Below are 13,548 nucleotides of genomic sequence, written 5' to 3' on the forward strand. Positions count from 1 at the left end.
TTCTGGGAAGTTTCATATGCTTCAGGTGCATAAAAAAGAAAGAAAGAAATATAAATGTAGCTATAAAAGATGGATTATTAGTAAACCAACAAGAGAGACGAGGGGAAGAAGTGAGCCCTGGATGCTGGGGGTGGGATGGGGTTAGGAGAGGAATCTCGAAATGCTTTTGGAAAGAGATGGCATTTCCGCTAGCTGAAGAGGGCTGGCAGGATTGGGCTTAGATAGATGAGGGTGGGGGGCGGGGAGAAGGGTGTGAGGGTTAAACTGAGACTGAAAACCTCGTGTTGACTCTTCCCTCCCTCTTCCTAGCTCTTCTCCAGCACAAGCTTTCTCGTCGAGCTTCCCACTCCTCTCTGGGACCCTGCTTCAGGGAACCCAGCCGACAACTTTTACTTCTTTCCCTGCTGGACCTCATGGGGGCCGAACGTTCCCCGACAGGTGAAGAACTGGGTCAAGGAGAACACGGAGGGGGCGTACCCATCATGGCTCAGAGGAAGTGAACCCGACTAGTATCCCTAAGGACACAGGTTCGATCCCTGGCCTCGCTCAGTGGGTTAAGGATCCAGCGTTACTGTGAGCTGCGGGGTAGGTCGTAGTCAGGGCTTTGATCTGGTGTTGCTGTGGCTGCGGTTGTAGGACTCCTAGCTTGGGAACTTCCATATGCCACAGGTTCAGCCTTAAAAAGACAAAAACAAACCAAAAAACCCCAACACTGAGGGGCTCTCGATGGGGAAGCCAGAAGGGCAGACGGGCACGAAGGGGGTGGGAGCCAGGTGAGAGGGACATGGGATTAGAACAGCCATGGGCATCTCAAATGTACCCAGGTGACCTTGTGAACAAAGATGTCCCAACCTAGGAGAGATGTCCTCCAGAGGCAGGTGGCTTAAACGTTAATGGAGTCCCTTTACACACAGATCTCTATTTTCTGTTTCCTAGGTAACCAATCCCCCAAAGAATTCTTACCGCGGAAGTTGGGGTGAAAAGAGCCGTGGTGTCCAAGATGCCACTTGCCTATAGGAAAACAAGAGAGAGACTTTGAGTGGAATCCCCGTGGGGGCTCCCAGCTCCCCATCAGCTTTGCCCTTTCCTGAGGACAAGTGAAAAGAGGCTGCACAGGCTGTATGAAAGCCAAGCCTTGCTCTCTGGGACACAGAGGGAGTCCCCGGGGAGGCAGAAAGCAAGCAAGGATGACTCAGGGCCCAGGCAGGAAAGCACGCAGGGGAAGGGGAAGATGAGCTGTTACAAGGAGCCTAGAGAAGTCAGAAGGCTGAGCTTCAGCTCCCAAAGAGGATGCAGCACGGCAACGGTCCAGAGCCCGCCACATCCTCCCCCCTCCCTCCTGCTCCGGGGCCCTGCAAAGGCGCCAGGTGACCCAGGGAGCAGGTGCACGCCCCGGCTAGTCTCAGAGATGCTGGTTCCTGCCAGGTTTCAGCATGTTCCTCCCTGGCCAGCATCAGCAGTCTGCAGAGGCTAGAGCTCGCCTCCCTGCTGCCGCCCAACTGTGGGCCAGCAAATGAGGAAACTCAGACTGCTCCTCGCTCTGTAAAGACGCTGTTTTGGGGGCAATAACTGGGCGATGTGAAGCAAGTGCTCAGCCAAGGCTGGAGCCCTCTGACCTGCTAGTTCTGCTCTGACTGAAGATCCCAGGGAATCACCCACGAGGCAAGGGAACCAAGAAAAAAAGCTGGTGCAAAGACCGAAACAGCAGAAAACAACACTGAGCACAGAAAGAAACAGGCAACCACGGGAGTCTGGCCAAGTAAATGATTTTACACGGCCAATAAAATACTTCCAAATGATTTTTTTTTTCCTCCCAGCTGTGCCAGCAACACGTGGATGTTGCCAGGGCCAGGGATTGAACCCGAGCCACTGCAGTGACAAAGCCAGAGCCTTAACCTGCTTCGCCACAAGGGAACTCCCAAACTCTCTTTTAAAGACAAATGCATGGAGCCAAAATTAGCAACTGGTGAATCTAGGTGAAGGGTATATGGGTGCCTGATAGTCCCTTCTTACAGCTGCTCCATAGGTTTGGAAAAAAATATAATAAGTTGAGGGAAGTGGATTAAGCGTTGTATGGAATGCTTAGACTCACATGGACATGTAGAATTTAGTACCATTTTAAAATTATTTCTAAAATTGTAACAATTATAATAAACATATACAATTAGTATGACAGGGAAATCTAAAATAATAGGAAGGGGGAAAAGAAGGACAAAGTGACACGTATACAACGAGGTAAAAATATATTGACAGGGACCAAGATCAGAAGCAAAGAGTGAGTGGTATCGATAGACTTGATCTTCCTTCGGCAGGTTTTTAATTTTCCCTTACAGGGAAATATATGTGATACATACTATAGTGTGCTTATAGGAAATCCTTGATCTCAACAAGGAGATGTGTTTCTGTATCATCTCCTGGAGAAGCAAAAGGAGTGATGAGGGGGAGGGGAGGGGGTACCAACTGAACAGGGCACCTGTCATCTGCTGCCTTCTTGGGGTTTAAAGTTGCCTCTTGAGAAATGCAAATCAAAACAACCATGAGATACCACCTCACACCAGTCAGAATGGCCATCATTAATAAATCCACAAATAACAAGTGCTGGAGGGGCTGTGGAGAAAAGGGAACCCTCCTGCACTGCTGGTGGGAATGTAAACTGGTACAGCCACTATGGAGAACAGTTTGGAGATACCTTAGAAATCTATACATAGAACTTCCATATGACCCTGCAATCCCACTCTTGGGCATCTATCCGGACAAAGCTCTACTTAAAAGAGACACATGCACCCGCATGTTCATTGCAGCACTATTCACAATAGCCAGGACGTGGAAACAACCCAAATGTCCATCGACAGATGACTGGATTCGGAAGATGTGGTATATATACACAATGGAATACTACTCAGCCATAAAAAAGGATGACATCATGCCATTTGCAGCAACATGGATGGAACTAGAGAATCTCATACTGAGTGAAATGAGCCAGAAAGACAAAGACAAATACCATATGATATCACTTATAACTGGAATCTAATATCCAGCACAAATGAACATCTCCTCAGAAAAGAAAATCATGGACTTGGAGAAGAGACTTGTGGCTGCCTGATGGGAGGGGGAGGGAGTGGGAGGGATCGGGAGCTTGGGCTTATCAGACACAACCTAGAATAGATTTACAAGGAGATCCTGCTGAATAGCATTGAGAACTATGTCTAGATACTCATGTCGCAACAGAAGAAAGGGTGGGGGAAAAAATTGTAACTGCAATGTATACATCTAAGGATAACCTGACCCCCTTGCTGTACAGTGGGAAAAATAAAAAAAAATAAAGTTGCCTCTTGAGGAGGGAAAGGCAAAGAGGATCCAACCCAGTTGGGGAAGAACCCAGCCGGGTGATGCTGCATGAAGTGTTAGGGTCGGAGAGCCCAGGGAGCAAGGCCAGTAAGGCTACTTAGCCGCCAGCGAGAGCTTCGCAATAATTAATACCTCCGGGTATGGAGAGAGAGGGACGGATCGGGAGAGAGGGTTTGCATCTTAATTGGTCCTGCCTCCTACTAACTAAGGCCTGTTGTCCTCCTGGGACAATGAAGATACCGCATCTTCTAAGAAGGATGTCAGGCTCCTTGAATGCAGAGGAGGAGCTGGGCCAACACACCACACAGGCCAGCCTCGTACAGGTTAACACGGGAGCTCCAGGCACCAGTGACATCCCCACAGGGCCCCTGGCGGCATCCTGTGTGCCGGCACACCCTCCCTCGCCACTGGAGGCAGGGTGAGCTGGAGGGAGGCTGGAATCCCACTGGACCCAGCTCCTGGAGAGTTAGAATAATAGGCACAGGCAACCTGAAGATGCTGCTGGGATGCTGCGTTGTCTGGGCCTCTGTAGGAGAGACTGGCCATCCAGCAAAGCCTAAGAGCAGGGCTGGGCCAGACCCTCCTGCCTAGATCTGGCTCCACCAGCTCCAGGCCTGGCAACGGTGACCAGGTCTCTTGCCCTGCCTGAGCCTCAGTTTGCTCACCCAGGCACTCAGTCCATGGCTGGGCACATATTAAATGCCTACAAACATTTTAAATGAAGGGAAGCCGTTGGACAATGTGACAGATGCAGCTGGCTGCCTATCCTACACCCAGGTCCCCACTAGTCCCGTCAATAGAACCTTCGCGGGGGGCGGGGGTCCCGTGCCCAAGTCCAAATCAATCATTATAATCTTGATGCCAGTTTCCCAGCTTTCTTTGCAGCAAGGGGTGGCCATGGGATTTGAGTGCATTTCTGCTGGAGGCAAGGGGAGCGTCTGAGAAAAGACTGGCTTTCCTGATAAGAGTCAACAGATGAGGTGGGCACCAGCCCCCCTTTCCCTTCTTTAAGCCAAATTACAGTGAACGGTGCTAAAGCCACCATATTGCAGCCATGAGGCAAGGAGCATGGGCACAAAAGCCAACATACTAAGGAGGGAAAGCAGACAGATAGAAATGGTATATCTTTGAGTGGTCCAGCCAATGAAAGCCATCACGTACCTCTAAGCTGGTAGTAATGGGAGGAAACTAGTTCCATATATGGTTTCGTCTACCGTTTGGTCTTTCAGTGACCTGTAGCTGAAACCATTCCTAACTCATACAGCAAGAAGGAAACCAAAAAAGCAGACATGAGCAGAAGAGGTGGCAGGGCATCGGGGTTCTACAAACACCAAGCAGTCATCACGGTAAATGCAGGGAAAGAAGTGGGGTGGGGTTCCCGGCTGAGGGGCTCACGTTACCGATCATCCCGGTGATGTAGCCGGCCCGCTGCAGCACCTCGGCCAAGGTGGTCTCGTTGAGTGGAAGGCCCCCCACGGAGGTGACTGCAAAGTTGTGAGTGACCCCATTACGAAGGCCCAGCCGGCCGGTGAGCAGGGAGGCCCTGGAGGGCGAGCAGGTGGAGGCAGCTGCATGGAAATCCACAAACCTGCAGGGAAAGGAACGCGATTGGGGGTCCGTTCAACCAGAGAAAGCCAAACCAAGAGAAATTCAATTCCCACTCAGTTCCTGGGATTCCAGGGCTGGAAAAAAAGCTTAATCGCCCAGTTAAGACAATGAAGCCCAGAGAGGTAATGCAACGCATCCAAGGTCACACAGCTAGGTCAAACGGACTTTAACATCTTTGCTTGATCCTCTTTATTTGCAGATTCCAGATTTTGTTTGACCACGCCAAGGACATGCGTAAGTTTCCAGGCCAGGGCTCAAACCTGAGCCACTGCGGTGGTAACACCAGCTCCTTAACCCACTTAGCCACAAGGGAACTCCCAGTCCCATATTGTGAATTCACCTACCAACTCAGTGTATTTGTACCCTCAAAGTAAATGCTCAAGGCTTGTAACCGAGTCACCTGATGTACACATCCAGCTGAGGTTGAGTGAGATGATCTTGTTTGGCTCTCACACCATAAGCAAGGGTTCTCCTTTTTAGAGTCAATTTAGCGCCACGGTTTTTTGAAATTTTTTTCTTTCTGCTGGTGGTTGCACTGTTTAAGACAACCCCCAAGCATAGTGCTGAGGGTCTGGCTAGTGTTCTTAACCTCGAGAGGGCTGCGACGTGCCTTACAGAGAAAATACAGGTGTCAGATAAGCTTCATTCGGGAATAGTGCTGTTAGCCCTGAGTTCCATGTCAATGAATCAAAAACAGAAACATACATAAAACAAGGTTTTGTCCTGATCAATTTATGAAAATGTTGTGACCAGGGGCTTCCAGGAACCAGACCGTGTGTTCCCTCTAGGAGCAGGGGCTCTAGAATTCCCTAATTCAGTGTTCACGGGGCCTTTATAGAACGAAACTATTGCTAATGACAAGAATGGACTAGTATCCATTATGTAAGCCCAGCCCTTTTCAGACACTGTTGGAGAAACAGTCTAGCCATCTCCTAGCCTCAAGGCATCTGATTCAATTTAATGTCGCTAAGGATGGGGCAACCTGACCTTGCGTTTCTCCTGATGGGAGGCAATTTGGAGTTCATAACAGCAAGGATTCTTACCCAGAATGTCTAACCTGAATCTAATCAGACCCCTGGACTTAAACTTCCATAGTACAGGAACTGTAATTAAGAGAAAAGCAAATTAAATGACACCACAAGAAAAGGATTCAGCAAACCAGTCTCTAGACATTCTATAGGACAACCAGTGGGATTGCTTCAAAAAGTCAGTGTCTGGAGTTCCCGTTGTGGCGCCACGGAAACAAATCTGACTAGTGTCCACGAGGATGCAGGTTCGATTCCTGGCCTCGCTCAGTGGGTTAAGGATCTGGTGTGGCTGTGGCTGTGGTGTAGGCCGGCAGCTACAGCTCCGATTCAACCCCTAGCCTGGGAACGTCCACGTGCCTCGGGTGCGGCCCTAAGAAGTGGAAAGAAAAAAAAAAAAAAAAAGTCAATGTCTGAGGGAAAGATGAGATGGAGGGGGATATTTACATTTTAAAAAAGACTGAGGAGGTATAACCAAATGCAATACCTGATCCTTGCCTAATTCCAATTCAAACAAGCTGACGACACATTAGAGGGCTCACTGGCGAAATTTACTATGAACTGGATACAGCATGATATTGGGGAATTCGAATTTATTTTCTTCATTACAGGCATGCGAAAGCATGTTTTCATTCTTCTTGTCCAGTTTTATTGTGACATAATTGCCATATAACATTAGGGCACTGGTCCCCTCTGCCTAGAATGCACGTCTGGATTTTACCTGAGCTCTCCTTGCCCTTAGGGCTCCTTGGTGGGAGCCCCCTCTGTCCTCTAACCAAACACCCTGGGACCTAGTTGACGGTTCCAAGCCCAACCTGGAATTACCTGATTTATTTTTTGTGTTCCTTCATTCTGGCCTCTCCCTCCCTGGGAGAATGCAAGCTCCCTGAGAGCCAGGCTTTGCTTGCAATGCTCACTCAGCATATTTCTAGCTCCTAAAATAGGGCTCTATAAATAGAGGAAAGGGGAGGGGAGGGGAGAAGTCTTTCTCCCCCAGCCACATCGTCTGAAGATGTCATCAAACCCCCAAATTATTGGGACTGGGACAAAGCAGGAAGGATACGGGCGGTGGTTTCCCTGAACACATTCACCAAAAGTGGCAGCTTTTCAATAGTTTTAAAGGTAACATTGTGAGAAGAGAGATAAATTCAGAGTTTGGGATTAACAGATACACATGACTATATAGAAAATAGGTAAGCAACAAGGGTCTACTCCACAGTGCAGAGAACTATACTCAAATATCTTATAATAAAACCGATGATGGAAAAGAATCTATATATAGCTATATATATATTTAAACTGAATCACTTGGCTGTACACCTCAAACTAACTAAGAAAACAATTTTTTTTATTATAGTCAATTTGCAATGTTCCTTCAATTTCTGTTGTGCAGCAAAGTGACCCAGTCATACATATTCGTATATTCTTTTTTTCTTGCTATCTTTCATCGTGTTCTAACCCAAGAGATTGGACATAGTTCCCTATGCTCTAGAGTAAGATCCCATAAATTTTTTTTTTTTTAAAGAGATAACTTGCTAACGTGAAAGGTGCACATTTGAGGGTCATGATGTGACGTTCCATGAAGAGATCAGGGGACCAGGGTGAACAGCGTGGGTTTAAACACGGCCTCCCACCCGCCCACCACAGAGCCCGCCACCCCCATGTCTCAGGCTGGGTCCTACCTACGTTACAGCCGCAGGGCTCAGCCTCGACCCCAGACCTGAAAGGTAGCACTTCCCAGAATCCATGGACCACAGCTCTGAATTGGGCCCGGCCTCGCCCCAGGCATCCTGGCTAGAGTGGTGCTTGCTCATGGGCTGAGACCAGTTAGGGGACATAGCCTAGTGGTCCGTGCCCTCACAGAGGCCAGCCTGGCACAGGAAAACGGGGAAACACATTCAAATCCCAGCTTCTCCATGCAGACGACTCTGGCAAAAGCCCAGTACAGAGGAGATTCAGACATAATACTCAGAAGGGACTCGAGGAGTTCCCACTGTGGCGCAATGGGATCAGCTGCATCTCTGCAGTGCCAGGATGCAGGTTCGATTCCTAGCTGGGCACAAAGAGCATTGCTACAGCTGTGGTGTAGGTTGCAAGTGTGGCACAGATCCGATGACCCCCTAGCCCAGGAACTCCGTATGTCACAGGGCGGCCAAAACAAGAAGAAAAAAAGGGACTCTAGTTGCTCTCTGCTGGCTCAGCAGGTTAAGGAGCTGGTGTTGCCACTACTGTGTTACAGGTTCGATCCCTGGCTCTGGAACTTCTGTATCTGCAGGTGCACCCAAAATAAGGAGGGGGGGGGACTCTACCCACAAACGTGTCCCTTATACAACCTGTCTCTGGCCAATAGAACCACCTGTAACATAAAGAAAGTCCTATGCGTGTCTAATGCTTTCACACACCCCCATGGGGCTTCGTGCAGCCTGGTCAGAGCGAGCAGGGCACTGGAAAACTCTGCCCTTCAGCCTGACCTTGGCGTCTGCGGAGGTGATGGCCCTGGAGGGCAATGAGGTCTGCAAAGCAATACAGTGGATTCCTTTCTGTTCTTGTCCGTTTTCCCCCCTCTGCTTTTTAAATGTTAACAGCCAAGCCTAGAGATCATAAGGAAAGACTTTGGAAACCTTACGATGCTGATTACAATGTGACGCAGCAAGTCCACTCCTAGGATTGGAATTACCCGAAAGAACTGAAATCAGATACTCCAACAAAAATCCTTACACACACATGAAAAAATAGCAACGCACTTAAGATCCAGAAGGTAAAGAAAAGCACAAACGTCTATCAATGGATGAATGGATACACCAAGTGCGGCATTGCCACACAATGGAATATTAGTCATCCGCAAAAAAGAATGAAGCCCTTAACGCGGGTTACAATATAGATGAACCTTGAAAACGTTATGTGAGTGAAAGTAGCCCGACCCAAAAACGTCACATATTGTATGATTCCATTTATGTGAAATACTTGGAATAGGTCCATCCATGGGGACAGAAAAGAGGTTGGTGTTGGCTGGGGGCTGGCGGGGGGGGGGAGGATGGAAAGAAAGTGCTTTAATGGGAGTTCCCGTCGTGGCGCAGTGGTTAACGAATCCGACTAGGAACCATGAGGTTGTGGGTTCGATCCCTGCCCTTGCTCAGTGGGTTAACGATCCGGCGTTGCCGTGAGCTGCGGTGTAGGTTGCAGATGCGGCTCGGATCCCGCGTTGCTGTGGCTCTGGCATAGGCTGGCAGCTACAGCTCCGATTAGACCCCTAGCCTGGGAATCTCCATATGCCGCGGGAGCGGCCCAAGAAATGGCAAAAAGACCAAAAAAAAAAAAAAGAAAGTGCTTTAATGAATACGGGGTTTCCTTTTGGGGTGGTGAAAGTGTTTTGAGACCAGATAGAGGTGGTGGTGCACAGCATTACGAATGTTCTAAACGTCACTGAATTGCTCACTTTCAAATGGTTCATTTTATGCTATATGAATTTCGCCTCAATTTAACAAAAAAATAACAAACAAAATATTACAGACTGGGAGGAAAATGCCCCAAAAGAGAGAGTTTCCGTCGTGGCTCAGTGGTTAATGAACCTGACTGAAATCCATGAGGACTTGGGTTCAATCCCTGGCACTGCTCAGTGGGTTAAAGGTCCAGCGTTGCCATGAGCTGTAGTGTAGGTCCCAGACGCGGTTCAATCCAGCACTGCTGTGGCTGTGGTGTAGCCAGCAGCTACGGCTCCGATTTGACCCCTAGCCTGGGAACTTCCATATACCGCCAGTGCGGCCCTTAAAAAAAAAAAAAAAAAAAAGAACAAAAATGCCCAAAAAGAATCTCTTAGGAAGGAATAAAAGCCTATTAGGCTAGGGATCAGATCTGAAGGTCTTAGATGAGAAATTACTCATTTATTTTTAAAAGGGGTGGACATTGTAACTCAAAGGAAACAAACCCAACTAGTATCCATAAGGATGTGGGTTTGATTCCTGCCCTCACTCAGTGGGTTAAGGATCCATATACCTCTATTTGAGGTTTTTTAATATTAACAGTTGTAAAGTCTGGAAGGCAGGTGGCTAGCATAGAACACAACTCTCAAAAACCTCAAAACCAGGAGTTCCCATTGTGGCTCAGCAGGCTAAGAACCCAACTAGTATTCACAAGGATGCAGCTTCGATCCCTGGCCTCACTCAGTGGGATAAGGATCCAGTGTTGCCACAAGCTGCAGCGGCAGCTCCAATTTGACCCCTAGCCTGGTATCTTCCATATGCTGCATCTGCAGCCCCCCAAAAAAGAAATAAATAAAATAAAATAAAATTTTAAAAGGAGTGGAGTTCCCTGATGGCCTAGTGGTTAAGGAACTGGCATTGTCACTGCTATGGCTCAGGCTACTCCTGTGGCTCGGGTTTGATTCCTGTCCCAGGAACTTACGTATGCCACGGGCACAGCCAAAAAAATTTTTTAATTAAAAAATTTAAAAAAGGATGATTGATCATTTCATGCATTTATTCCAAAAATATTGTTTGAGGAGCCACAATGGACGAGCAGGAGTCAAATCTGTGACAGATGCTCAGGGGGCCAAGAAACAGTCCTTGTCCTCAGTGACCTTACAGTTTGGTTTTGGAACAAAAGTCCTATGAGGTCATTTCCCTTTTACTACTGGTTAAGCACTAACTATTTAGCACTAACTATAGACATGGCCCTCTACGCGTATTAACTCGTTTAGGCTCAGGGCAGCCCTAGGATGTGGATTTCCATTGCGGATGAGGAAACTGGGGCAGGGGAGGTGAGATAACAGGCTTCTCTGCTGCACCAGCCGTTGTGCTCCAGTCCAGCCTCCAGACCTTTGCACTGTACAGCCGGGTGTCTAGGGGCAACACCTTTGAACTTGGGCAAGTCCAATTCCACGCGGGGGACATCAAACCTCGCTGCCCCATTGAAGTCTGGAGCTTGTCCCAGAAGTCAAGCAGGGAGGCTCACCTACTCCACGGCCAGTCCCAGGGGAAGGGGAACCCCAAGAGATAGAGGGAGGTTCTAAGCAGAGAGGAAAGTGGGCCCCAGTACCCCAGGCCCAGGGAAGAGAGGCAAGAACAGAGCACTGGCACCAGAAGAGCTCTGAGCCCTAATCATCCAACAACCTGTGTGGGTCACACACACACACACACACACACACACACACACACACACACACGCACGCACGCACACACGCACACACGCACTCACACACACTCGAATCTCCAAATGCAGCTGGGTCTGGACTGTGGGAATGAATTGGGCATCAGAAGAACTTCTTGAAGTGAGATGATAAAACACTGGCCTGATCTATTCAGGTTAGCCAGGCAGCCTCCAGTCTTAGAAACCTTGGAGAAAAAAACTGAAAAGCCGGTCTCCTTGGAGACCTGCGTGGGGACAGAAGGCGACACTCAAGAGCCTTGAGCTCTCTTGAGCACCCTTGCTACAATCCCAGGAACTCACGCCTCCAGAAAGAAGAGCGTCCAGGCGTCCTCAGCCCACGCCAGCTGGTCCCGCAGCCCCCCCTGCAATCAGGGAGGCAGGTGCCCAGAGACCTCTGTCCTGCCAGAAACCTTCCTTCTTCACCTGCCAGGAGAGCCGGCTTCATCTCCTCTCCATCTTCCTCTCCTGCCTCCCGATGGCACCTCCTGCCTCCTGTCCACCTCCATTGTCTCCATTGTGGGCTTTGCTTCCTTTGTCAGTCTCCAAAACACTGGGGGATCCTGGGACCCCCTCTTTTACTCCTGGTCCTCACACACCCTCTGGAAAGCCCCATGCAATCCCCCTCCCTCTCAACCAACGTCTAAAACTATTCTGGAGTTCCCGCTGTGGCTCAGCGGGTTAAGAACCACACATAGTGTCTGTGAGGATGCGACTTCGATCCCTGGTCACTGGGTTAAGGATCCCACATTGCTGTGGCTGTGGCGTAGGCCGGCAGCTGCAGGTCTGGTTCTACCCATGCCTGGGAACTTCCATATGCTGCAAGTGCGGCCCTAAAAAGACAAAAAAAAAAAAAGAGGAAGAAGAACATTCCCCATCCCAGACTCACTGCAGAGGCTGACGCCTTCACAGCCAGCCCCTCCGGGGCAGGGGCGGGGGGCATCTCCACTCGGCACCTGGAATCAATGATCCGGGGCTGAGGGCCTTACCTGCACCTCCAAAACATGCCCCCATCTGCCACCTTGCTGGGCATCACCACCACCCAGCAGAGGACCCCAGGACCCGCCTGGACTATTCCCTCTTGTTTTCTCTTCGGTGAAACTAGTCACCCAGGAGTTCCCGTGGCGGCTCAACGGTAACAAACCCGACTAGTATCCATGAGAACGTGGGTTCGATCCCTGGCCTCGCTCAGTGGGTTAAAGATCCCACGTTGCTGTGGCTGTGGCTACAGGCCAGCAGCGGCAGCTCTGATTGGACCCCTAGCCTAGGACCTTCCAAATGCTGCAGGTGCGGCCCTAAACAAACAAACAAATCGGTCGCCCAGACCTCTCAATTCCGGGTCCTAAATAGCTCCCAGCTCGGTACCTCCTCTCCGCCACCCACGGTCACTGCCTTGATGGAGGTCCTGGGAGTGACAGTCAAAACTGTCACAGGAGGCTGCGCTTCCTGCCGCCCCGCCCATCCTCCACGTTCGTGCAAACGTCTACGACCCAAATCGGATCACAGCAATCAAACCAAAAATCAAGATCTCGCTCTCTGCCATGGTCTGCTTCTCTGTCGCGCCCCTGCACACCCCGTACTCCCAGCAGACCGTGTTACTCCCGGCCCTCTGTGCCCCCCACCCCCTCCTGGGAAGGCCTCCCTCCTACTGTCCGACCTTATTATTTTGTCTGCATCCGCGGCAGAAATCCAAGCCGCATCACAGCAGCCACCTGAGCCACTGCAGGGACAACGCTGGATCCTTAACCTACCGAGCCACATGGGAACTCCAATCCTACTTTATCTTGATTGACACGTCCTGGTGGTCTTCAAGACCTAGCTCAGATCCTCAGATGTCACCCGCTTCACGTCATCTTCCCTGACTCTCCGTTCCCCACCCCGTCTGCACCTCTCCCACCCCTCCTCGCCTGCACGGAATTAGGGCGCCCTCTGCTCCCCATAATCATATACCCTTTGGCATAGCCTTTACAACACTGAACCATAATTCTTTGTTTTCTTATATAGGGCAGCTCCAAGGCGGCCACATTCTTTAATAGCCCTCCCCCTGAGAGGCGTGGTCCCAGTCCCCTCCTCTTGAGTCCCAGACCGCTCTGACCACCAGAATAATGTGCAGGTGACCCTGCCAGTTTCTAGGCTCAGACCTTACAAGCCTGACACCTCCTCCCTTAAAATATTCTATGAGCTGTCATATAAGACTTCAGACTAGGAGTTCCCTGGTGGCACAGCAGGTTAAGGATCTGGCATCACTGTAGCAGCTCAGGTCACCATTATGACTCGGGTTGAGTCTCTGGCTCAGGAACTTCCACATAGTGGGTGCAGCCAAAAGAAAGAAAGAAAGAAAGAAAGAAATCAGACCAGACTACACCAAGAACGCCATAGTGAACAGGCCATCTGTAAGTGCTCCAGTCAATGACCCTAGCTGAGG

At 49.7% G+C, this 13,548-nt stretch overlaps 1 protein-coding gene across 15 annotated transcripts in view; it reads right to left on the reverse strand.

Moving 5' to 3' along the window:
• ARSG (arylsulfatase G) overlaps window positions 1-13,548 on the reverse strand; it is a 129,636-nt gene that overhangs the window by 50,352 nt on the left and 65,736 nt on the right. For all 15 annotated transcript variants that reach the window (XR_014820886.1, XR_014820887.1, XR_014820888.1 and 12 more), the window contains 2 exons: window positions 4,749-4,936; window positions 964-1,011 (listed from right to left, as the gene is read on the reverse strand). Coding sequence is in view for 12 of the 15 variants with exons in the window: in XM_021066718.2 (XP_020922377.1) it covers window positions 964-1,011; window positions 4,749-4,936 (236 nt within the window). In the remaining 3 variants the exon portion in view is untranslated. The remainder of the gene's footprint in view (window positions 1-963; window positions 1,012-4,748; window positions 4,937-13,548) is intronic.

Source organism: Sus scrofa, chromosome 12 (genome assembly GCF_054392235.1).
Source record: "Sus scrofa isolate SSC_HxYL_T2T_F1_AM1 chromosome 12, Sscrofa_HxYL_maternal_Yorkshire_Landrace_v2.0, whole genome shotgun sequence".
NCBI lineage: Eukaryota > Metazoa > Chordata > Mammalia > Artiodactyla > Suidae > Sus > Sus scrofa.